General features: G+C 31.6%; 2 protein-coding genes across 3 annotated transcripts in view; one reads left to right on the forward strand and one right to left on the reverse strand.

Annotated features, from left to right (window-relative positions):
• The window catches only part of LOC143201210 (CDAN1-interacting nuclease 1), a 188988-nt gene that overhangs the window by 161134 nt on the left and 54 nt on the right, over nucleotides 1-27800 (reverse strand). The window lies entirely within an intron of this gene.
• stl (ADAMTS metallopeptidase stall) lies at nucleotides 193-27787 on the forward strand. 2 transcript variants are annotated; one of them, XM_076412118.1, is made up of 17 exons: nucleotides 193-464; nucleotides 12870-12936; nucleotides 16590-16858; nucleotides 17392-17799; nucleotides 20668-20929; nucleotides 24233-24338; nucleotides 24627-24761; nucleotides 24820-24926; nucleotides 24980-25122; nucleotides 25171-25388; nucleotides 25439-25620; nucleotides 25673-25915; nucleotides 26572-26717; nucleotides 26778-26889; nucleotides 26994-27151; nucleotides 27347-27509; nucleotides 27563-27787. In XM_076412118.1, the coding sequence occupies exons 1-17, from the start codon at nucleotides 384-386 to the stop codon at nucleotides 27706-27708; spliced, it is 2946 nt and encodes a 981-aa protein (XP_076268233.1). In that variant the 5' UTR covers nucleotides 193-383; the 3' UTR covers nucleotides 27709-27787. The 2 variants fall into 2 exon arrangements, with proteins under 2 accessions (XP_076268233.1, XP_076268234.1); XM_076412119.1 differs by lacking the exon at nucleotides 193-464 and adding an exon at nucleotides 12791-12811.

Genomic DNA, 27800 nt, shown 5'->3' on the forward strand with positions numbered 1-27800 from the left:
AAAATACATACTCGTTGCTAATAAAATGTGTTATAAAAAATGGAAAGTAATTACAGACAAACTTGATAGGTATCCATATGTTTTTAACTGTCATTATAATACATGTCTTACAACCAAATCAATTAATTTTATACAATTAATCATTTAACACGTGTGCTCCAATTTAAATTAAATAGCCTTATTAATTTCTAGGAAAACATACGCTGTGAATTATTCCATTATCATTAGCGAAACAGTAGCTGAAAAATGGACAAGCCCAGAATGGAATGGTAATTAAGAACAAATTGCATGTTGACCGCGAGGCCGATGAATTAGCTCGGGACAGTACGAAAGAGAGTAAAATGTCACCTAAATGGAGGTGATAAATTGGAAAATTCTAGAAAATGCAGTATCAAATGGGAGAATGTGTCATCATACTACTTGGTTTTGCCATGGTAAATGCTTCAATACACGGCGATTATTCGGTAAGTTTAATAACGATTATTATTAGGATTTTTATTGATTATTAACTTAACTGTAATGGTTATGCTAATGTTTATAATTTTTATAATGTCCACAATAGTCTAAATATTTGGTTGAATATTTGATTTTTGTTGAATTGTATGATTCAGTCGAAAGTTATATTATCTGTAACTAATGAGTAGCATTTAATTTCCGTTTTATTATTTTATTTGAATTAGAATATTGTACTATATAAAAGCTAAAATTAACTAAAAATTGAGATGAGTTGATTCCACTGCTACTTTGAATAGACTATAAAGTTGTCCGGATAATAGATTCGTCAAAGATGGTTCCAAATCCGGTACAGGGTTTAATTATGCTTTTGTCTCTAATGGGCCTTCCCTTATGGATAACCTCCCTTTTCAGGCTCGCTGAACATAGAACGCCACACACTATTCCTCCTATGATCGCTCTTTCTGGATGGTTATCTGCTAATGCTAACGTGAATCCCCTTTTATGTTAGAATACATGAGACTGAACCAGCATATGCTGCGGCTAAGTCTGCTGTCCAATCTCAACTACCTACCGAGAATATCTACATCCACACTGACCTACACTATCATTAAAACCTTTATTAGATACACACTGCAAAGACGCTAGGTTTTACTGAATGCACCAAATAAATTATTTAGAATCAAAGGTGACTTTTCATTCTCCTTGCTGTTCCACATGCAGTGAAATGTATTGCAACTTTCAATGTCAAATGTCAATATTTCAATTTTCAATAATTTAAATATTAAAAAGTTGACAAGCAAGAAACCTCAATCTCAGATAAATTTCAACAAACAGTATAACGTAGTAAAAGTATATTTGTTCTAAGTAAACGCCGAAATTGCCATCGCCAACTTTCGAAAGTACCGTTTCAATGTTATTTCCATTTTTTTTCCACCGCTTGGTTGAAAAGTGGTCTGTAACCCGCACAGAAACACACCTGGTGCGAATCTGTTTCAAATCACTGCTTTTCATAACCTAGATGGCGCTAATTTAAACAATTGCATTGTTTACGCTGCCCTCACTGCATACTGATCGACGCCTATCTTGATGAGAAAGGTGACGATCCTGATTTTGTTTTGTTCTTGTTTCGTTACATTTTTATTTTTAATTATTATTGTAATTGATAACGGTACCGCGCACATACGTCATAGGAAAATTAGGACTCATCTACATATACCACATGGTGTTTGCCTTATTAAATATACACGCATTATAATATTTGTGAAAATTTTACTATAATTTAATATATTTAAAGATTTTAGGGATTAAATTTTGATATTGAAAAAAGCTAAAATATTTTTATAATTTCTTTCTTTGATATTTTAAGTATTTTTTAGAAAAACAAATCGAAAATATAGTCTAGATAAATAATACATTATATCTCAAAATGTTGTATTTTAACACAATTTAAAACGAGCGGGTACGATCTTTTTTAGAAGCATTTTTCGATATTTTTAAATTATTAAAAATACTAAATTTATAGTTAAATTGAAAATTGTAATATTTTTAACCCAATATTTGGTAATTACGGTGGGTAATACTAGACATCTCAATGAAGCCTTTCGTCTGTGTCATCGTTGTATCAACAATTGCTACATGATATTTAACAGCTTTAAATTTTTTTCCTGATTTCATTAAAAATAAAGTCTACAACATGATTTTTTCTATTCTGGCTAGACATTGCCGCTTAAGATTGTTTAAAAAAATTACAGGATTGTAAGGCAGTAGGTTAGTGTAGTAGTTTATCGGTTTGTTAGTCTGGTTTAGTAGGCAGTGGACATAACTATAAATAGACAAGATAATAGCAAGTTACCTCTTAAGGGTAAAGGATGAGCGTCTAGATTATTTTCCGTTTTGAAAGTCTTAGGCGGCCACGGTATGAATTGATTTCACCAAGTTAATATCGATTATCAATGTAAACATACAGCAAGAAAATCTTGATTGATACGCTGTATTAAACTTAACGATATTTATTTTCGAACTTGAGGGGATCCTATTCTAATTTAAATTTTAGCTATAATTGTTTTAATTCGGACTACACTAAAAGTGTTTTAATTCATGTTGATGATAAATTATTAATCACAACTATGAGGAACGATATGATTCAAATTCAAGTTTATTGAAATTTATACTCACACTGAATACGGCTAAATCACATATCTTTTCATTGTAATTCTTGGTATTTTCCTGCTAGAATCTGTAAATTGTCCCAGCATGACTGCCACATATTTCAAACCGCAAAATTTTGCGGTATTCTAATATTTCCCGACGCTGAGTAGCAAAAATTACCCGCCCAGCGACAGTACGGTAAGTCGAAAATCAAGGAACAGTCTTTACCTTTACAGTTAACTCAGTGAGCATTCATTCTTTCTGCTCGGTAATTTTAATGACATTAACCCATCATTTTACCGCACCAACAAAAAAAAACGTTCATCATACACGTTAAAAAAAATGTGTCAAGCTCAGTTAAGCTTAGTAACTATTTTCAATCAGTTATCTCAGTAAGGAAAAAGTATTGCGGGTTTTAACTGTAAATTTAAGAATTTGTTTGAATTTAGTGCATGGTGTCATTTTTACAGATTTTCTTTTCTACATTTCTTCGTCTTTTTTGGAATTGTTGGTTACTTAGAATAAGTAATTTACCTAAGTCCTCAATGCTGACAGAAAGGACAGTAAAGACTTGATCCTTGATAAATAGTTCGTATTTGCTGATTGATTTGATTTACTGTTAGTACGCCAATTTTATACTAAGACATTTTCTATGCTTTTTATTATAAGTTACCATGCGTATTTTATATGGTTTTTGAAAAGTACTCATGGCAGGGTTGCGACTGCAAAACTCTTTATAGTCACAAAAGTGATGCAATGATGATAAAACCTAGACACTAGGGAGAATGTAATGTAGTCCGATGAATAATCGATTACATTGTTTCCTACGAACGGCCGGGTTTATGTATCGAAAACCCCAAAAGTAACTTGCGATCCGGACTGTCCGCTTCCTACAGTCTAATATACGGACGGTTCCGTTATGCTTTGGATGGCAATATTGTGGTATTCAGCTGGTCCTATTAAATCACAAGCCGAGGACAACCTTTTTATTAACTACCATAATATATATACTTCTTCTCTTCTTTGGAGTGACTAGAAAATAATTAAAAAAAAAACAACTGGGTTAATTTATTTGTTGTTATAGCAAAAATGTTTAAACAATGCCCATTTCTACATTGTTGCGATATGTATAATATAAGTGAAGAAATATACAAGCAATAATGTAGTTACACAACTTAAATTACGAAGACTACAAAATAGGATCATTTGAAATATTTTCTTTAAATATTTGTTTAATTGGTTTTAAATTGATCTGTATCCATTGCGAACATAAAATAACTTCAATTAGTTAGTTTCGATTTGAGTAGGTTGTGTTACTACTATGTTGTTGAGAATGCAAATGAAAAAAAGGATTTATAATAGTAAGTGTTAGAGCTCAAAAATTATAGGCTAACAATCACATCACTGTAATTGTAAAATCGGTTGATGAAAATCGTTTTTCATAAAGGATTTTTTTTAGATGTAAAAAGATCCAGAGTTCCGAAAAGCACACATCTGGTGAATATGCTGGATATTGATATAATTTTTGTACTTTGATTTACTGATTTTATAGAGAGTTTTTGGTGCGATATATGTTAACTAGTTGTGTTGAAAGCACCTTAATACATAATTATTAATTTGTAGTTGTAATAATAATCTAAATTTATTGTTGTTTTAGTTTTGGAGATTTTAATCTCAAGAATAACATTCTTGTTGATTTTAATTAATCACGGCAACACCTTTTCGATTAATTTCTAGACAATAACTGATTTCGAAGAACAGTTCAAGCCTCATCCATTGTGATGAAATTACCAGGATATTTTAAGTAGTATTCGAATGTATTTTTTTTTGTTTTTTGACAGTTCTCAAATTCAATTTAATTTAATTATGAAATTTTGGTTTGTGATCTCATCTTTCACGAACTATTAAATTGGAGTTGTATTTTTTATTCCTGGCTTGACGAATGCACTGATATTGACCTATCTATTAAAATATACGAAAAATTATAAAAACTCCTAATATTGTTAATTTCTAGTTTAAGACAACCGGTATTATCAATTTATGATTGTTTCCGTGTGATTCTATTGAATTAAGAATTTATTTGATTTTATTATATTTTATTATAATTATTATATTAAAGGAAATAAATTTTGATATCTAGTACAGTTGTGCTCTGATCCCAAACTCGTCTCTCCTGTTTTAAATTTAAACAGCAGTACGTCGGAGTGTGCTATGACCCAGTCAACACGGGAAATCCCTGATTACTGTTATCATTATTTTAACTTGTCCTGTGATACATGCGCGCATTATATTTTCTTCGTAAAATGCCAGGATACATTTGTTGCCAGCGGTGATTTTCCTGTTTATTCATTCTTGTGCTTTCCAATTATATATATATATATATATATATATATATATATATATTCTTGTCCACATGTGAATCCGTGTACAAAAACCCAGCCGTTTGTAGGAAACGATGATTCATTGGACCATACCACAGTGCTCAGCTCAGATTTTATGATTGTTGCACGACTTCTTTCACAGCTTAGGGTTGGCTTCAGTTATAAATAATTGCGGCCTTTCCATGAATACTAGCTTTATGGAGCTCCCACCGTACTCTTTTTTTAAACAGTATTCCTCAAATGAGTGTTGAGTTCCATTGTCACTTTTGTTGTTAATTTTATATACAAAATGAAGTTTATTCATAAATTACTTAGAATATAAGAAATTTCTTCAAATACTTTTGTTTAATCATATATAACATTTTGTAATAAATAGAACACATTTCAAGACCAAATATGCAGTTTATAGTCACTAGCTAACGAAATCAATGAAATTCCCGATGAAAATTAACTTTCTTTTTACGAAGCAATGGAAAGTTTCAATAGGTGAAATAAAATGCATCCAATACCATCTGACAAAAGTTTATACTTATTTTAACAAACAAAACGGCAACTTGGTATAAAATGGCATACGTTTAGAACTGATAATTTCTACGAAATATTATAGAAAACTTACACGCGCTACGCCCCAGTAATTCGATATTCAAAAATAGATATATTTACGGTCGTTAACTTTCATATTTGGTTTTAAATTCAAAAATTAGCAGATAGAACTGTTTCTTTTTTTATTTAATTGGCATTCTCATATATATCTCCAATTTTCTACAATTTTTTGTAACATTTTCATGTCATGTTTTTTTCTTTCAATGTTGCTTCTTGTCAATTATTTTTGGACACAGCTCCATCAATTTCGGAAATTCGCAAATTATTTAGATGAGTATAAAAATGGTCTTGCACTCAAAAGACCTCCACTCATATGTATAGTATACCAGCACTATGCAATAAAATGTATATGTTGTTGCGTCTTTATATATAAAATACCTATATATTTATTATTATTCGTCAAGTTAGGTGTAGATTTGCAATATGTATCCTTATATTATCTTCTTTCAGCTGGACATTCAGTTTGATGTGCTTGGCATGTTTAGATATAAGATATTATAGGGAAGTGTGAACAAGATATCGCTTATGACTGTCTCGCCGTACTGAGCGCAGGCGTACTGAAATAAAATGAATAGTATCTACATTTAGTTTGGTTTAGGGTTGGTATTTATTTCGGTAATAAGTAAATTTAGCTAGGAATATTGATTCTCTTTGAAAAACATTATAAACTCGGCTTGTCATTACAACTTCAAATTCTCACCATCGTATATAAAATATTAACTAGTAAGTGAAAACATAACCATAGAATTAGCAAATAATGCGCATGTGTAGAACGAACTCATCATATACTATCATAAAGTTCAAAATGATAATGAATACATCTACATAAGAAATTAGTCGTCTTCGTTAAATTCGTTAGCAAAGTTCATAATTTGTTAATAAGTGTTTATATATAGAATATATTTGGGAATATATATTGTTGAAAGTTCATAAAAAATTAACTATTTCAACAAATTACCTTTTGAGATTTACGACTTCATCGACTATTGCAACATACAATTAATAGAAAAGTTTACTGCAATTTACTCAAAGATTAACACTGCAAGAACATCTTACAATTATTTAATAATCAACGTCCATTGTTGCAATCTCTATTATATCAATAATAGCATCAAAAATCTAAGCGAAGGTATAACGACTTAATAGAAATATAATCGTTTGAAAACTTTATTATTCATAAATATATAGGAAGAGATTATATTATTACGCAAGACTTACCTAATATATGAGTAGTTTCTTTACTCGTTGGTAGAAATTTAAAGTAAATATAAGTACTTTCATAATTGATAGTGAATCGCTGTTCGATTTACAGGACAGGCTTTGTGATTCCTGAAATCCTTACGATGTTGCTTCCTTGACGTGCAGCGCTTTAGTATTTTTGTCGACAAATAATATAATCGAGTGTTTCTTATGTCCTCGTGTTTTGAAGAAAGTTGTTATTGAAATCATCAGTGCGTTCGAATATACTACATATGTCTTATTTTTCTGTCATGTTTATTTCCAATGGTTTCACCAGACCCTTGTACAAAGTCACGATATTCGTAATTGCAGTCACCAATTTTCTTTTCTACTTCTTTTTATTAGTGATATTATAATAAAGATAATTAAAAGGTTTGATGACATTCTGACTCATGGAATATTCGTTTTATGAATAATAAGTTAAATAAATAATATATGGTGTGTCATGGTGACATATGAGTCGTGACCTGTTGGAGCAGCTCTTCACTTCTTATGAAGAGATCAAAAAATGAATCGATCGATATCCATCATAGCCTGTAAAAATACATCCTTCATTCGAGATGGAATCCGTAAATTATCTGAAAGATTAGATAACGTAGCGGCTATCAATGGACAATACTTAAACAAAAAACTTTGAAAACTAATTTATAGATCTATGAATACCTAATATACACAATATTTATTTATTAATTAGATGTGGAGCCATTATTTGCTTTTATTCGACAATCTTCTTTGCGGAATAAATTCGTATAGTGTCTGAATAATTTCCAAGGGAATGTCATTGTACCAAAGCATCCGCCAATTGCTTCAATGACGCCGAAGATGCACATCTACTCCTCACTTTTTGCTATAAAGCTTCACATAACGATTCAATTATGTTGAGGTTGAGTGATTGAGTGATATTGACACCTGCAATCTGTTGAAGCTTTGGGAATGTATATAGTAAATCTGAGATGATTTAGATTTATATCCATTGGAATGATACACTGTGTTTGTAGAATTGATTCGATTAATTATCCCTAATGGATATTGGTGGTGGTGAATGGATAATGGATCTTAAAGGGATGATGATGGAAAATCCAAATGGATGAAAATTTTAAATTTTGGCAGTCTATATTAGTGGAAAAGTTTACCTATTTGTACTTTCTATATAAGGCAAATTAGACAAATTAAATTTGTAGACAAATGAAGGAACTAAAATAGCTCTTTACTGTTTACAGGCTCTGTTCTCTGTTCTAAGTTCTAATTTAGCATGGTTGACTGTAATAGTCACTTTGAATATAAAGAACAGTAGATATTCCTTAATTATACCTATATATAAAATGTATATCAACTGAATCGACATTATGGTTGTAAAGATAAAAATAATCCGATACTCAAAACCACATTGAAAATGATCCAATAATTCATACCATCAGACCAATGGTATATTATAAATAATCGGGAATTAGAAACAATCGAAAAGCGTTTTCATACCTGAACGGCAACCGTCAATTGGAGGTTGGGAACCTCATAAATCGATGGCGGTCGTTCGGATTTCGAACAGGCACCGCTTGATAATACGATTAAAGTGTTGAAATTACAATGAAATCGTCCTTGGTAATTAACAATTTTGGCACACCGGCCGAACATTATTCGTGATCAGCTAGCGTGGTAGGCTACAGGTCAAACACACTGTATATCCGCTTCTTCGGAGAGAAATTGATATACAGTAACGGACCCAAAAAATGTCCTCTACTGTATCTGTCGTGCAAACAATTCCTGATGTCCTTCCGGATATATGAGATACGTGGAGTATTAAGTTGTTCAATAAACCGAATGAAAATGTCATATTACATGTAATTTTTATAATTTCAAAGCACTCATTGCAAAAATCGTCAACATTTTGTAAACATGCACTCGCTTCTGGTCCGATATGTCAAAATATGTTAAATAATTTTTAGAGTCACATCAGAGTATTTCGTATACACTAAAGAGAGCGTGCGCTGTGATTAAAGAAAGGCTTTTTCTATAAAGTCTCTCTTGATCAATCGATCAATTGGTCTTCTGAAACCATCGCTTATATTATTACCACAATTTCTGGTGTTGATGTAGTCTTCAATCCTTGGACGACCGTTTTAAAATGTAGTATAGTACATTTACCATTTTGGTATAAATTTTCGTAGCCCTTAAAATGTTTTGCACTGACATGTCAACTGCGATTTTGGTGCTAAAACGAATTATTTCAAGTTTATTTCAGTTTATTCGCCATATTTAATGAAAACGATTTTCATTCAAACGAGGGAGCACTAGCCGTAGAGGAAGGGGGCCTTTCGAAAAACTACAACAGTGGTGAAAAATTAAATTCTTTTGACAACTTAAGTAATGTTTTTATTTCCGCTCTGCGGACTTATTGAATACCCCACAATTGATAACATTATATAAGTTCTGCTTATATTTTATTTTCTAATAACCACTTCTAGAGTTTTAAATAAATGTTTAACATATATGGTGAGAAATACATATATGGTAAGAAATTATCTAATAAATTAAGTATATTATTTATTGGCATTTCTAATTCATATCATTAAAATTAAATATATATAATTAATTGATTAGTAACTTTATTGTATTAATTTCATATATATTTTATTTAAGTTCATATAATTTATAGGATGTAGAAATAAAATGATTGTACATAGATTAGATATATTATAGATAATAAAATATTGTTTTAGTCGTATATATTTCTCAATATATATGAAAATCGATTTCCAATATAAATGGTAATTTTTAGTTAACTAATTAATACTTTTTCAAATTGAATTAAAAGTTTTACTGCCCTATGAACGACTGACACGGGTAAAGGATACCGTATTATTAACCGAATGAATATTTAACTTGGGTTTCAATAGTTTTGTTGTAAAATACTTTTATTATGTCCGTAAAAATCGATACGGGACTGGGTTTTTTCGATATTTCCTTCTATTTATGGAATTCAAACTACAATAACCCTGGCATACGTTAAATTGTAAACAATTTTTTAAGTTAATAAAGTGGAATCACGAAAGTTTTGCGCGCGTGTATGAATAAAAATGATGACTGTAATTTAGTTAAACAACCATTTAAAATAGTACGATGAATTTTAACACTTTTTAGTACTATTTAACTAGTATTTGTTGGTAAATGATTAGGTTTGAGAACAGCGTCAACAGGTATTACAAGTACGAGATTATAATCAACAATATTTTTGTTTTATATAAGTAAATAAATTAAATGTTTTCTAAAAGAAATATATAAATATCACCAGCAGCATAAAACAACAAATATTTTCTTAGTAATTAACTCTGACACTAATAAAATTGTGTTTACAATAGATAATGTAAAATAACCAAATTAAAAGAAAATTAACTATAATCTACCATAAAATAATGAATAAATTAAAATATCATACATAGTAATAGAATTGTTTCGGCTATTTTTCTCATAGTTAATTAATTTATATACATTTTATACGGTTATCAGTGATAGTTTAACATCATTTGACAGTTTTGGGGATACCGGAAGAAGTGGTGACAGGAGAGGGCAAATTTATACAAGGGTTGGTATTTATATTTTGAGCCTTCGCAATACTAAGCGTTAATAGGCTCCATTTCACGTTTAAATTTTAAAATTTGATCTGTAGAAACATAACATTCTTTCGGTTACAGTTTACAGTTACAGTTACGTTTACAGTGGAGTTAACTAGTAAACATTTTCCTATAATTATTTTTACTTTATTTTTGACTTGGGACGTGGATTATCAAGACAACATTTATTACTTTCTATTTATTTATTACTTCCTTAATCAACTTACTTCGATTTTTGGACAAACCATCCTTAGCCACTGTGGAACGATGGTATAACAAGTTTAATCGTGACCGCAGTTCGCTTCGAGGCAAAAGTCGTGAAGTTCATCCAAAATAAGTTGCAAAATAGTCAAACGATTTACCATAGATCAAATTATCCTTGGGCATTAGTATGATAAGCATCAATAAGATATTGCAAGGATATTTAGATATGTTTTTCATATATAATTTCAACAGGTTGTATCCTGCATATTTTGAAAAGAACTCAAAAAGATGATCGTGTCGACTGATGCAAGGAAATTACCAAAAAATATAATCGTGGTGTATTAAAAGCTGTATATAACATCTATACAGGTATGATGAGCGAGCCAAATTCCATTCCATAATCATTTGTTTACTGAAAGTACTGCGTGAAATACGAAAAATGAACGATAACGAATGATCATTTATTCATCATTAAAGCTCTCACGTATCGCTTTAAACAACCACCTATTTAATTGGCTAGAAGGCCGAATTGATGAGCCATTCTCCGTACAGCCCTAATTTTGCTGAAATAACCTTTTTTATTCCCGCATAGAAGGAATAAAATGTGTGGCCAACATCTTTTTAAAATAAATAATAAACCAATATAATTTAGTAGACCAATAAATTTTTAAGCGCCTGATTAGGCATTGATGCATTCAAAGACTACGCTTTGGAGGTATTTCAATCAAAATCAAATCAAAAGACAATATAGTAATGTTCGTTAATAAATTACTGCCTTTTCATATATTATTATATGTATTATACTTAAAATATAAATAACAACCCTCCTATGGTGGATGCACCAAAACTTCATGCACTTTTCAACATTGTAGTAGCAACAATCTAGGCAGAGCATATAAACAAATTGTAAGTTCCAATTCGGTTAAAGTTAATAATTACTACCAACAAGCTATATGACCTACGCTCTAAATAATGCAGCTTGAATCTAAACACTCATTGTTTCTCACATTAAATTCAATTCAATTCAATTTTCTCATTTCAAAGTATATAAAGTCTCTTTATATACACGGACGAAAAATATTGTAATATTGAAAAGTTTGTATGTAAGACTAAAGATGTCTGATCTGAATGTATCCCAATATATTGTTTCTAAACAGTTTCTCCATAAAACGTGTGTACACATCCTGTATGTTACAAAACAAACCTTACTATTATTATCAATTAAAACGAAAATAATAAATTACCTTAATTAGTCCGTTGAATTTTAATTGTTTAATCATCGTATCAGTTAGTTGAATGAATATTAAATTGAAGTACAATGTGGAGCAAAAACAATTCTATACAATCTATACGGAAATTCTGATGCAGTACATACAATACATACATTTCTGAGAATGCATTTTTGCAAAGGCAGAGAAAAGCCTGTGATAATTAATATATGTTTGAGAAAGATTAGTATTTTGCAAAAAGACGATTAAATAATAATCAAAAAAACTAATTATCAATATGACGTGACTGTTCAACCGTCTAAAAAATAAAAATTCGATTTTTATTACAGAAATTTTGCATGACCTCTGGATGACAAGTGTGAGGGACCCAGTCATCTATAGTACCAGTAGATGTGGCACTTATTCCAATTATTGAACCAACTTCAACCATAATCAGATGAGACAAAGCTATGATTTTCTTATTCATTAAAATGAACGTATGAAAATTTAAAAATTTTCTTTGGAAAATATATTAACTAAAACATATAATGCTCCATTTTAATTTTGTTTGGAATTATTATGTTTTAAATATATTCATTCAACATTATCTAACTTTAATAAAAATAAATATAAATGATCGAAAATTAATATTATTAATTAAAGAAATATTAGATATAAAATGATATATCTCGAATCATCAATCAACGATAAGAAACTGTCCATTATTGTTAATATAAGAACTAACGTTAATTGTTTTCAAAGGGACAGCAATCCTCCCATAGTCACCTGTTTCACGATTCATTCCACATCATCTATTACTTGACGCGAACAGAAGAAAGACTTTTGTTTGTGTTTCATTGAATGCAAATTTACTTTCGTTCGTGGTTTCTGTGTCTAGTGCGTTTCCGGCAAAGTCAACGATGGAGACCAATTAATTACGTAATCAGCACACGGGATAATGACAGTTGCGTTTGTACGAGTTCGTGTCGGATTGTTGCCTAATCGAATTTATTTTTTTACAGATTAAAGAAGGTGACTTGAAGTATTTGCTCAGTTCGGCAGAATGGAGCACGCTTATTGGAAAGGATGGTAAGTTCAGTAATTTATTTCATTTTTAACCGAATTTGAAAAAGGAGTAGGCTGAAAAAAAATATTAAATTGGTTCGATTTTTGATGGACATTATTTTATAATTATTTTTATTATTCTTAAATTTTAAATATTTATTATTTTTGTTATAACATTACATTACGAATGTTAGGCGGAGTAAAACATTTTTTCAAAAAAATGGAAACTAAATTTGTCGCTCTTTTTCTATTCGTTTAAGCCAACATCTACTACATTATAAAAAGTATAAAATTAGAAATGAAGTAAGCTGTTTGCTCGTACCCTAAATAAGTTAGTTATTTTCACATCTTCATGCTTTTTATATTTTTTCTATTAAAACTCTTCCCTATTATTATGACGACTTGCTTATTATGTATTCCTCTCCTCATTAAACATATTTGAGTAATGAACAAATTTGTGATTTTGAAATATCACGCGTTGGTGACGACATTTAAAAAAAACATTACAGGTTTATGGATATATATTTTCTTATGCTGTCTTTTACATCTAGGGGTTGAAACTTCACAGGAAAACGATTTAAAAGGATTTTTAATCAACTATCAATGTGAAAGAGGAAATATCAACGAGAATTATGGATTAATAATTTGATGTTTTCATAACCTACTCTCTTGATGTAACTTCGTCGAAATTTTAATTATTCACTAAACTGGAATAACGGGTTTAAACATGGTGCTATTTGAATCTACGAGATAAATCTTCTTCTCGCGGCATTTCATTAAAAGAAAAGTAAAAATCAAAAGGATTTTCGATCAAATATCAACATGAGAGAGGAAATATCATTCAGAAAGGATATAAACCAATAACTTCATGTTTTCATCACTAATTCTTCTACTTTAATTTCGTTGAAATACTGGGTATACACTAAACTCGAATAACGGAGCGTTTTTCATTCATTGGGTGGACTAAAATCGAATCTAAATGGGATTTAAAGGCCATTCCATAAATTAAATGCAACTACTGGACAAAACGATGACATACATTCATGGCATTATGTAAAGTTGTGTTTTATTTCAAAAATTGTAATTTTTTATAATCAATGTAGTAATTAAATATTTATAGTTAATTACAATAGTCCAATAAACACCAATATATTAAAAACAAAGAAAAACATTAGTTATGATATTATAATTAAGGAAAAACACATTAATGAGATGATAGTATAAATTTAATTGTTATTTCTGTCGAAAACAAAGTAGGAAAATGACTAACGCATGCTAATAAGACTGTATATAATGTTGGGGAAAATATATATTCGGCCTTTCCTAATGAATGACTTTAATATCGCATATCTCTAATAATGATTACTAGTAATGGTAACAAGATATAATGGTGTCATTGTATATATGGTGTAATTTTAAAATTATTTACATAAGATTGAATTCAAAAAGAAGCTCGAGAGAGTTGGGCTTGACATGAATTAACGCTAAAAAATTAATTGATCGAGTTTTCATGTGCGAATTGCTGTTGAAACAAAATCGAACCATTTTTGATACGAACGAATGAACTATAAAAACGACGACAATGTGGCAAAATTAGTCAAAACCCAGAAATGTTTTGTAAACGGTTGCAAAGTCCACTTTGATAACAAGAAAAGTGATGCTAAGTGATTGGTGGGATTGAAAAGGAACCTGGACAATTTATTATGGCGTAATTGTGATTACTATTGTTATAATGAACAGATTTCCTGACTCAACTAGAAAAACGATGTACTAAGTGGTTCAATAAGTTCGAGGAGAACCATATATGTTGGTAGACAGTGGACCTAAAAATTCTATGTTATTTTAATACCTCATCTTTTATAATAACACTTTTTTGCGATGTAATAGGAATTTTATTCATGAATTAGCCAGGAACGATTTAAAAGATAAATAGATGCAGAATTAGAAAAAAATACAGTTTATAAAAGAAAAAAAATCCATCAATATAATTGAAGTTTTCACACAGCACAAAAATTCATCACTAAAATAACTATGAATTATTTGCTAGGAATTATTATAGCCCACTCTGAATTATAGTTCTTATAAGGCGCTATTAAAAATTCAAAACATCAAAGGACTCCATAGCGGTTCAAGTTTAAATTAAACGTTCCATGTAATCCTTGATATTGGTAGTTGGCAGTGTTCCGTACAATCGATTTTGTCACATTCTAGGCCTGCTGTTTAAATCGTTCCACGATCTAGGTTCGTATATTGATATCTAGTTTTCGATAATAGCCAAAGCTTTATGTAATGCACAGCATACTGGCAGTGTGGCGAATTATCCGGCTATAAATTTACCACGAATCGTTTTTCTTGTTCATTTATTTTCGATAATTTCCCATTGTGTGATAATGCCGGAAGAGGTTCAGTTTTCTCCTTACTTACACCCCTCACCTCTTTATCCACTTGCATACACTACGGTTGATATGCGGCAAAAAGTATTGGTTATAGATTAGGATTTTTTCTACCGTACATTACAAAATAAAATATACCAAATACATGCACATACTTATATAATAAAGTTGCGAAATGAAAATATACCAATTAATCCAGAAATAAATAATCCACGTACCATCTTCAATTATACTAAGACGAATTGAGAGTATATATAGACGATAGAGAAAATAATAAAAATGGAAAATTTCCACCAATTGCTGCAATTATGTTAAAGATGAAAATCTACTCCTCACTGTCTGCTATAAAACTATCCATGAAGGTTCAATTATGTTGAGCCTTGAGAATTATGCTGGCCAGTGAAGATATTTGATGATATTCTCATGCTCCTCAAACCAAAATTGAAAATTTTTAGCTGTGTCTATAGGTGTATTATCATTTTGGTATAAGGCAGTGTTTGGCAGCAATATAATAGCCATAGTAAAAACTAGGCAGTAATCCGGACAGTGGTGTGAATGAGAGGATCATCTTAAGTACTAGGGAGCAGACAGTCTAAATCGTAGGAATCTTTTGGGGTTCTCCATATGTAAACATAAACCCGGCCTTTTGCAGGAAACAATCTAAACGATGATTCATCGGGCCATACCGATTTCCTTCAAGTCATCAAGTGTCCAGGTTTCATGATCGTAGCACCATTTTTTTGGCAGCTTAGCGTTGGCTTCCGTTATAAAGGGTTTCGCAATCGTAGCGCTTCCATAAATGTTAGCTTTGTGGAGCCTCTGCCGTACTGTTTTTTAGCAAAATAACAAAATAACTTTTGTGTCTGTGTTTATCAAAACAGTACTACTAAAGTGAGCTTTGAGTCACTTTTGTCGCGATAGCTTTATGTTTTCTGGTCACAATCCTTTTTAATGTTCGTCACATACTATACCTCTACGCCAATTTTGTTGTGTTAAATAATTCAGCTGTTATCTTCCCAGACACTCACGCTAATCGAGCACTAATGTATCGCTTATTTTAAGCGTTACAGAATAAAACTTATAATATACTGAAATATTATCTACAATACATGGCATGGAATCTGAACAATACATACGCATCGCAGTGATACCAACATTCAATAAAATATACTATATTGCATAGTGTTCATGTTATTTTCTCTATACCGTCTAAGTTATATTGCATGACTGATATGGCTCTGACTATGAAAAATTCTCATTAATATCGAGAAAATCTTGTTCTAGATGAAAACTTCACTTTGGCCTATCCTGTTTTCAATGTTTCAAAGGAAACAACCGCCGAAAATGATGTGACCAAAAGGGTACACATCGCCGCTCCTAAATTCGACAAGCATTTTGTACTGAAGCTGACGCCCTCTCCGAAATTTATATCGAATGACTTTGTAGTCCTCGAGACATATTCAAATGGAACAGTTCCTTTTAGTTTTAAGAACGAAGACCTCGATTGTTACTTCAGAGGACCGAAAACCGCCATTAGTTTATGCCATGGAGTGGTAAGTGCTATAAGCCTATTAGAGTTGATAAAAAAGTATTGCGGTTTTTGTAAGTATTACTAATTATTTTTAAATAGAATATAACTGGAAATTAGTTTTATTTAAATTAAAGTACAACCGGTGTAAAAAAAAACTGTCTAATACATCAGCGCGTGTACTGCTTTGTATAATATTCAAATGGTGGTAAACACAAAGTATAATCGAAGGTCTTACACACGCCTTAGCAAAACGCGCGACAAAATGTATGTTACATGAACGGACGGCACCACTAATCAGGAATACCGAAAAATGTCGATATTCCTCGCACCTCGCTCAAAATAGCACATGCTTTCTATTTAAAATTATTTTGGCGCCTTTTTTTCGCGAAAAGATCTTTTTTAACGTTTAATATTATTTTATACTAACCACATATTCAGATAAATACTTCTGTTAATAAGATCTATAATATTTATAGAAATTCTATGATGAATCGCAATACTTTTTTCATTTATTAGATAGAAAACCTATAATAAAAAAACTGATTTTATTTCAAGAAAGGTATAGTTCATTCCAGTGAAGATTATTTATACATCATTCAACCTTTGCCAAGACGGCTTCACAACAGTACGGTGATTCCCCACGTGTTAATACGCAGGCATCATGGACAGTTCACTCAAGACGATTCTGATTACGGATACGTTGATAACGGTAATATTGTCAACATGGACACGAGTCCCGCTGTGAACGGGATACCGGAAGCAGATAAACGCAAAATTGGTCGCTTGAACAAATTCAAAAAGAAAGCTAAGCGCTCCAAGAGAGAAATATTCCCTACTGGCGCCACCGTGTTTGTAGAAACAGCTGTTTTCGTTGATAAAGATTTGTTCAAACACATGAAAACAAACTTTCCCGTAGAAACTGAACGAGAAATTATCCGATTTGTATTGGCTATGATAAATGCAGTAAGTACTATTTTCTATTACTGTATATTTCTTTTCCTACTACACTCTTTACAAAAATAACACTTTAAAACACTACTAGGTTTGTGTATTCGCAGTGCTTGAATTAGAACAATTTATGTAATAAACTCGACGACGATCACGGCCTAGTTAGCCTAGTTGGTTCACACGTTGAGTGTAATTTTCTTTTCCCAATTATAAGAATTTTTTAATAGGCTCCGAACCATGATCCTCGGCACCAAGCCACCGAGCCTGGTTAGTGATCTACTTCGAGATTATCCCAGAAGACAACCGTGGCGTTATTGGGATCATATTCTTTGTTTGAGTTTGTATTTTTGCCTAGGACAATCACAATTATAAATAATGATAAACTTAATAATAAATTTACTACTATGCCCCAATAGCTGTGAGAATAACATGTGAGCATCTCACATATACGCAGTATTTATTTATTAGAATATATAGAATATTTAATTCATTTACAAGGTGTTGAGTCGCCATTTGCTTTTAAAATAACTGTAATGCTTCGCGGAGTATATTCGTAGTGTCGAATAGTTTCCGCTGAAATGTTATCCCATTCTTGTACCAAAACATTCGTCAATTGCTTCAATGATATTGGAGATTAAAATATACTCCTCACTCTCTACTCTAAAACGTAACATAAGGTTTAAAGTATGTTAAGATTTGGTTATTGTACTGACTAGCGAAGATGATGTTTGATGATATTCTGATACTCTTTAAACCAAAACTAAAATTTTTTTATTGTGTGTATGGGCGCATTGTTTTGTAATATGTCAGTGTTTTGCACTAATATGCTAGTTATAGTAAGAATTTCATTATTGAGTATTTCGAGATATTCATTAACAGTAAGCCAGTCGGTGATGTGTTTAAGAGGACCAACTCAACATCACTCTATTGCTTTAATAATATTATATATGCTTGAGTGTGGGAAGCAGAGAGTCTGTATCGTAGGCTTCTTTTGGTGGGGTTCTCTATACATAAACCCAGCTATTTGTAGCAAACAACGTAAACAATTATCCAGTCATCAAATTTATAGGCTTTATGATCGTTGCACCACTTCATTCGCAGCTTAGTAATGGATATTGTTGTTTGTGAAACGTTTGAAAAAGTCTGAGAGATCATACAATTCCCGATCGCTTGTTTTAACCATTGCGGAATAAAATGTATAATACGCTAAAATATAATCTACTATAATAAGTTTAATCGAATGGGCAATATATTACGTTATTACGTCGCATTATTTACAGGGAAGCGGTATTTCCAGCATGCAATAAGATGTACTATATTGAATGGCGTTCATATTATTTTGTCCATCCCCTATTTGTTCACATCTAATTGAACAAATTAATAGTAATTAAAAAAAAATACAGTTGAACAAAATACGATTTTAATATTCTTAATATACATATTAAGATAAGAATTACATTCTACTGTACACGACATTTCAAAATAATAAACTTTATTCTTAAAAACTATGCAGATGTTAAGTAAAATTTAAAAAACCCTTATAAATATTTATTTATGGAGTAAGTTACTGCTTAATTAAATATTGGTCCAATTTTTGTCAATATGTTTAATATCATATTGTAAATAAAACGCTTCTTATGTACTATTTGACAAATAAATAACAGTGAAGCTTCTGTTAAAGCATGTATTGAAAAATAATATTGCTGGTCTGGTACAGCAGTGGTTACAAGTTTGAGACTATTATCTTACTGCTGAATGTTATGTTTATGATTATCTATAAAAAAATGTGTAGAACCCGATAACTATCAAACATCCGAACCACGCCAATAACCAAGATGGATAAGACCGGATGTCGGTCGGTAATAAAACCAGCCGATCGGTGGGATTTGTTACAACTGTCGTTGATTGTATTATTGATTTACATCTACAAAAGAAAAACAAACAAAAATCAAAATCAAACCTTTGATTTAACGTTTGTGATTTTTAGCAAAAAAAATCCGCTAACCAATGATATTATTGAATCACAAACACAACTGCTTATTTACTCAGACCCAGTTTTACCTGATTTTTTCTGTGATCATATCACTGAGTTTTACACCTTTTTTCTTATTCGTACTGAATACCAACAAACACTGGTTGGGAATTTTAGATCCTTATTTAATTTACATGGTGAGCTTAAGGTATGTCTTATTTTCTCATTGCGAATTACTCTCAAAACGATTAAAAAATAAATTAAAACCTATTGCTTGTATCAACGTCCATTTTATTCGTTAATTAGTTCCCTTTGACTACTCGTTCTTCTTCTAGCAAATTCGTTGAAAACGAATTTCATCAATGCGACAAATGTTCTAGATATTTGTACAAATTTAGATCTACTTTTTAGGATTTTTTAAGAGTTGATTTTCGCAGATTCAGTAAATACTTATGTACAAATATATAAATATATACAAAATAGTGCTACAATTAATTAATATCTGTCTAATCATTTAAACCTTTTGGCTTTAATATTCAAACTAATAACCATTTGAATAAACAAAAAAATATAAAACCTTATTGTTAATAAAATAAAATCTAGCTATTAAATATGTAAACAAATTACTAACGATGTTTAAATGCCTTTCTTAGATATCAACATCGCCCTGTATCGCTTTTACATTGCGAATAAAAGCCACGTAAGAATAACATTAATACATTATCGACCAACTCATTTATATGTAGCACATGTTTCTGCATTCATTGATTGGATTTTCTGTTAGTTAAATAGTGTAGTTCAGTTTTGTTTGTTTTGATAGTTAAAGCCACATATCGCGGGATAGAAGATTATATTTGTAAAAAAATATCACCCAGATATTATACTACAATTGTAAGTTAATGTTGTTCTAGGTCCAACTCCTTTATCACGATCCATCGTTAGGTAGGCCTGTAAATTTCGTTTTAAAACGCCTGGAGATAATGAAGGACGATGTCTCCGGCTTGGTACGACCGCCAGACATCGACAGGTTCCTCTCGAACTTCTGCAACTGGCAAAGGACGAAGAACCCCGCGGGCGATCGCGAACCACTGCACTGGGACCATGCACTGATCCTCACTGGTTTGGATCTATATGTACGGGAGAAACACGGAAAAATATCCAATCAGGTTGTAGGTAAGATATCATCATATATGGTCAACATAATCTCAGAATACGTTATGCAGCCCAAAATAAACGTTATAAGTCGGTAGTCATAACTTTCTGTTACTCCCAAAGTTCAGCACATATATTCCAACATGACCTAAATGTTTTATTTTACGACCTTGGAAGTAATCCACAAACAAACTTCCTTTTGAAGAATTACAACAAACTAACAATAAAACTACTAGCCGATTTCTGTACGCAAACGGGGTCGGAACCGAAGAGTAGGATTCACACCACTCTTTGCTTCTTATTTTGAGTAGTAGATCCAAGCCTCTTTCATAATAATGAAAAGAACATGAACGAACAAAATAAATTCCTTTTTAAATAAGCCACACTAGAATATTGTTTGGTTCCACTATCAACATATGCAGTACTCATTTTATGAAGAATTTTTAAGCTAAAGTCCAATGTTATGCCTTATTACTCTTTCCATTTCACAAATTTCCTCGTTTGCAAACGACAAAAACATCATAACCGTGCTGTTTTCCCTACCAACGAATACAAATTTTCCACCAATTCGGCAACATACAGCTGGTAAAGCTCCACGCCGCCCGTTCCCGTTATCGGGCCACGTTTTTTCTGTCTTTTGTGGCGCGTTATTATTGCGCTGCATTTCCCCCATATAGGGTCCTGTTATTCCCGACGAACCTACCCTGCCAACAAAATCGATCCCGACGGCTGAAGGATAATAGTCCCGAGAGACTTTTAAACCGACGGTCCATTAAATTGAAATCCCTTCTATTATTGGATAGCTTTTGGTGTACTGCGCACAAAACTTTTTTGTTTGTAGTACTTGTAACTCAGTATTCAAATAAATTATAAATTAATTATTTTTGTGGATAAATAAAATCCTAGGCAGAAAATATTAAGAGATAATGATATGAATCGTATTCTGTATCAATAGGCTAAGGTGGACAGGGCGCCTAATGAGTAGATCAACATCACCAAGCACAAAAGTTGGTGGTAAACGGAAAAAGAAAATCTTTCACACATTATGCACGACAATCCGAGTTAGGTAAAATACTTACTTTGATTTAATTACAATAGAAATTACAAAATACTGTCTCAATTTTGTATTTTTTACGTCTCATAGGTTGTGACGCTTTTTGGCAACCAAAGGCTATGGCGTAAGTAGATCGGTAGCATAATTCCAATATACCTTAATAGATAGGTTTAATAACACTTATAAGCAGTGCTTCTGCATTAGAATTGTTTTTGCTGGTTGATTTTGTGACATAAGTTTTGGCGAATGTGTACAGTATTTTTGAAAATTTAGATTTTACTGTGTTAATACATAAAGTACACAGTAATACACAAACATCCAACACGTCATACACGCCATTTTCACTTGTTATTGTTAGCTTAAAATAGGCTCTAAAAATATATTTTAGCACAAATATATTTGGCCTGTTAATAATCAACCATTGGCGATAACGAAAGTATGTTCTTTACAACTTATCGTTGCAATACAATATATTATATTGTATTTTGCATTCAGCTAATTTCACTGTGTCGTAGTTGTTGATATAAAAATATATTAGAAGGTATACACGAGTTTTGAATTTCAGTGGTTTTCGATAACAATGACGATAAAGGGACTATAACTTGGATAATCTTTAGTTTTTGATAAATCATATAATAAAATTTAATAAAATTTAGAAAAAAGTGGTCGTAGTTTATATTATAAAACACCAAATTGAAAAATAAAATATATTTAAAATAATTACTGTTCATTAGTCTGGCTAAAACTCGAAAACGTCTCAATCCATGTGGTTAATTTTAGTTTTAGCATATTTGTTCAGGAGTCCAGAAGATGCAGATTATTAGTTCAAATATATAAGCATTATTTTGAATATCTAGCAAAACATTTAAAAAAAATGCAAACAATTATTGAAGTTGACATGAAGTAGTGAAGTCTTTATATTTTTGGTGAATGACTACAAAACAAGCATAACTGCTGTATTTAGAACAACAATATGGTTATCCGTCATATAAGTGGCGTGGAAATTTGCTAAGATCTTGCGATTTGAGTCCGTTAGACCTTTTGTGAGGTTTTCTAAAGTCGCAAGTTTATGCTAATAAACTGAAATGCAATTTGTCAGATTTAACCGGATTACCAATGTGAATTTGAAGGATGTTAAGTCCGTTTATATATTCGAATAAAGATAAGCCGTTTTTCTAGTTTCCAGATATAGCAATACATGGGGCGGGGCTGGTCTATATATTGGATACACCTAAGCTTCTCAGCCAATCTCTATCAATTTAACAATGATCAAATTAACTCCATATGTACGTCTACGATGCCGGACGATGGTGGCGTCGGAGATGATTGCTGTGAGATATCCGAAATTACAATTTGAAGCATTTTACTCTTACCACGTCACAAATAAAAGATAGCTTAAAAACAAGATTTGATATGATTTTTAAACTGCCATCTAAAATAAATGAAACCATTTTTTAGGATTATGCTCCCACCATAGTTACAAAATGCGATGGTTGACAAAAAGCATCAGAACAGAAGATAGGGAAGAATATGAAATCTCTAAATGTATGCCTTGGACGCAAATTACAAAAGAAAACATTAAATAATGTCTGGAATTAACGAGATTAACAATACTAATAAGGAAGATAAAGATATTGCTTTTTTAGAGGCACAGCGATCAACCACAGACATTAAAAGTGAGTTAGAGTTAGTCAGCTTCCTAATCGATAAAAGTAAGAAACTTATAATCCATGAACACTCAAAATATAAAAAATTTGTTCATACAATAAATATAACATAAGTTTATACTTATTGTGACGTATAGAAAGATTGTTTTCTTTAGCAGGTTTTATTCATAGGCCATCAAGTGGCTGTAAAGTTTATATCTAAAAATATAATGTTCATGAACGGAAATTCTTCTTTTACTGATTATCAGACTAGGCAGATTAGTTCTATTCTATTTATATAACCTAACTCGTGAGGGCATTTTGTAATTTATATTTTAAATAAAGAAAATTATGTGATATTTCACTTTTTAAATACATGCGATATAGTATTCTATAACATATATTTTAATTGAAGCAAAGCATTTATTTTGCCCATATCTGAGCGTTAGTGTGATGTGAGACAGTACCTCTTCTCTGGTCGACGATTTTTTCACATTGTTCACTTTTCATGGTTCGTAATCATTCGTTTCAAAAGTGACTGAAACATCTGAAATAATTTTTTCTTAGCCTTATATATCCTGGATACTACGACAAATAGTATAATAATGTAACGTTCAATTATAGGTCTAGCCCCAGTCGCTGGAATGTGCACTGCTACCAGTAGCTGTACCGTAAATGAAGGTCGCCACTTCGAAAGTGTATATGTGGTTGCCCATGAAATAGGACACAAGTATGTGCACACAATAGACACATTCAAAATATAATATAATAAACATTTAGTATTCTTTCTAGGAACTTACTAACACATTAACTACTGATTCTATTTTAACTGAATTAAATTAGATGGCGACCACCTTGTCACAACGGAGTCTTGAATTAACAACAAATATATTTAAACTTAATTAGTTTTATTTAGTCTTTATAATGTTTATTTAAATGTTGTTATTCACGATTCCCTTTAAACAAACAAAAAATCATCTAAATTCCATATGAATATATTTGCTTTTCAATGTTATAGTCTAGGCATGAGACACGATGGCCCTCTAGCCGAGAACGACTGTAATCCAAGCAGTTACATTATGTCTCCAACTCTTGGAAGTGGGAAAATTACATGGTCGCTATGCAGTAAAAGATATCTTCAAAAATTTCTGGAGTAAACACCGTCAGTTTTACTATAAAGCGCTCAATTTTAGTACGATGTAATTTTTCAGTACACCACAATCCAGATGTCTCCTTGACCACGGTAGTTCCGCAGGACAATTAGATCACGGAGCAGAAGGTGCCTTGCCTGGTGAAAGGTTTAATGCTGATCAACAGTGTATGTTACTATAATTTATAGATATTCCTGTTTTTTATATTATATGGATATAGGTATTCTAAAATATGGCAGAGGAAGTAGACATTCTTCTCAACAGTCATTGGATGATATATGTCGAGATCTACATTGCGAGCGTGAAAGGTATACGTGGACATCGCATCCGGCTCTTGAAGGAACCCAGTGCGGAACGGACAAGGTTAGCAAACAGACAAAACCGGCAACAATTTTAATCGATGACTTTCAGTGGTGCAAAGGTGGGCAGTGCATAAAAAAAGAATCAAAATCACATTATCCTTATAGTAGCGCTTTAAAACAATCTCCTCATCTGGAGCAGATTAACGGGGGTTGGAGTAAATGGACCAACAGTGAATGTGCTTCAGGTTGTCTATTTGGGGAAGAGGGGAGACTTCGAAGTGGAAGCACAGGAATTATGGTATCAAAAAGACAGTGTAATAATCCCAGGTAATTTTCATTTAATCGTCTAACAACTTTTATAACCCACTGTCATTCAGTCCTTATGGGCATGGTCAGACATGCGAAGGTCCGGACCGTAAATACCAAACCTGTAACGCTCAACAATGTCTCAATGTTCCCCGATTGACCATCAAAGAATATGCCGAACAAATCTGTACCAGGGCCAAGGAAGTCGATAAGAACTTGACAGGGTCGGGGATGCAGAAGATAAGTTCTGATCGTAAGTACTAATATTCAATAATAATACCATTAATGATACAGCGAATGATTAGCTGAAGAAGCTTGCGTAGTATGGTGCCAGAAGAAGAACGGAGGCACCAAAAGTAGAAGCTGGAAGTTCCCGGACGGTACCGCTTGTCAGACACGAAGAACTAAATACGCCGGGCGAGTCAGTTACTGCATCAATGGGAGATGCGAAGACTTCGTGTGTGATCCTTTCGAAGAAGCTGTTTTCACTCAAATGCCGGAATTATGTCCGGTAGATCGAGAAAGCAATGAAATTATCTGGAGAACAGGTATCAATATTCAACAAATTTACAACTTTCGATTTTGTCTCAGGTCAGCCCAAGATTATTATTCATTAATATTGATATAATATAATAAGAATCATTGATATCGTAGAAATATAGAGTAATCATATGTTCTTTAGAAAAAAGTTTTAAAAAAGTATCGACCAAGTTCTATGGTGGCCAAACAACCTAATACTAGCAAACATATGATGTCTTGTATATCATATGATTTGGTGAAATATATTTTATTAGGCTATGGAGTAACTGATATATATTTTGTTGATTCGCATTATTTTATTAAGTTTTTATTATATGATATGTATAAAGGTGACATACAGATATTTCAAACAATACTTATGTAAGGATACATTCAATACAATATATTTCAATCAACGTATACATAAATATATTTCCGTGAAGGAAAAGATTATCAAGAGAATCCAATTAAAGAAATAGAAAGCAATTAGATAGCTAGGTTAAGTATTAATCTTGAAGTGTTAATCAAAGTTGTATCTAAAGGCACATTTTACAAAAGAGATTAATAAACGTATTGTACTGCATCTGCGCCTGCAAGGCTTATTAAAATAAAACCATACCAACCATTTTTTATGTTGAATAAAACAAATATTCTTGCATCCATCTACTAACTCATTATTCATTAGGATTGAGAAGAAGAGAAGGAGCTATCCGATGGAAAAGCGCAAGTGGATGTCACTATAACTGTATCTTGCCCGGTTCGGGAATCCGGTTAGTCATGAATAAAAAGCAAGGAAAGAGTAGTATTCAATTATGCCAACCTGATCAATCTGTGAGTAGGAGAAGCCCCAAAATATCGATAAGTTTTTTTTTATAATTATTACAATAACAGGGATGCGGCAAAGTTAAAACAGCATTTCAGCATGCCTCGATTATCTGTACTAAGTACAAAGACAGAGTAAGAAGATTATCAGGTCTGGGCATGCAGATATCCCCATCACTAGGTAATCATTACAATAAATAGAATAACACTGTGTATTTTTGTATGCTTTTTATAAAATCGAAATGCTTTTCATGCAATCTAATATAAACATTTTGTAAATTTCAGAGGATCCAGATAGACCGTGTAGAGTAGCTTGTCAGGACGAAAATATTTCACATAGATTTTATTTAGTTAATGGTGAAGATGGATGGTTCCCTTTCGGAACTGACTGTTCTAAAGGCTCTCCCGATAAAAAAGCATTTTGTATTAGTGGAAAATGTCTGGTAAATAAAATCTTATCTTTAAATATTTAGCACCATATTTTTTATTAATTCATCATAGACCGACTGTTAATTAAAAACTCAATATAAATAACCATTTAATTTAATTAATTTTAAGATATATAAAAACTCCTATTATACCAAAAAAAATCAAATCATAAGGAAGTTAAGAAAAGTGACAATGAAGAATTATTTTAGGGTTTCGGTGCTGACGACACGCCACTTTCCGAGAGCGAATTCACGTTACCCCTTTTGTCTCGCAATAAAAGATCGTTGGAGAAAGACAATATTAAAGTTACCGTTAAACTGAATCAAAGCGAATTAGACGATATTATTGAGAAATTTAATAAGACCTTGTCAGGTGAGTTTATTTTACATTCTCACAATGTCATATAAAAACAAAATCTGTTGTAGGTTCCACGGATCACTCTATGAAATTATTTGATATTGATCTGAACAATCCTATTCATATCAACAAAGATACGGGCTTTAAACTGTATAATCACTTTGGACATGACTCTGATTATTCTTATGATGAAGATATAATGAATTACACCTAGCTAATATGAAATAATTAACCATGATTGACATTATTTATAGAATTTTTATAACGACAATAAATATTAATTTATAATAGTTCATGAACTAGTTT

This window comes from Rhynchophorus ferrugineus, unplaced genomic scaffold (genome assembly GCF_030347505.1).
Source record: "Rhynchophorus ferrugineus isolate W39M unplaced genomic scaffold, kcgeb_rfMv2 rfM8, whole genome shotgun sequence".
NCBI lineage: Eukaryota > Metazoa > Arthropoda > Insecta > Coleoptera > Curculionidae > Rhynchophorus > Rhynchophorus ferrugineus.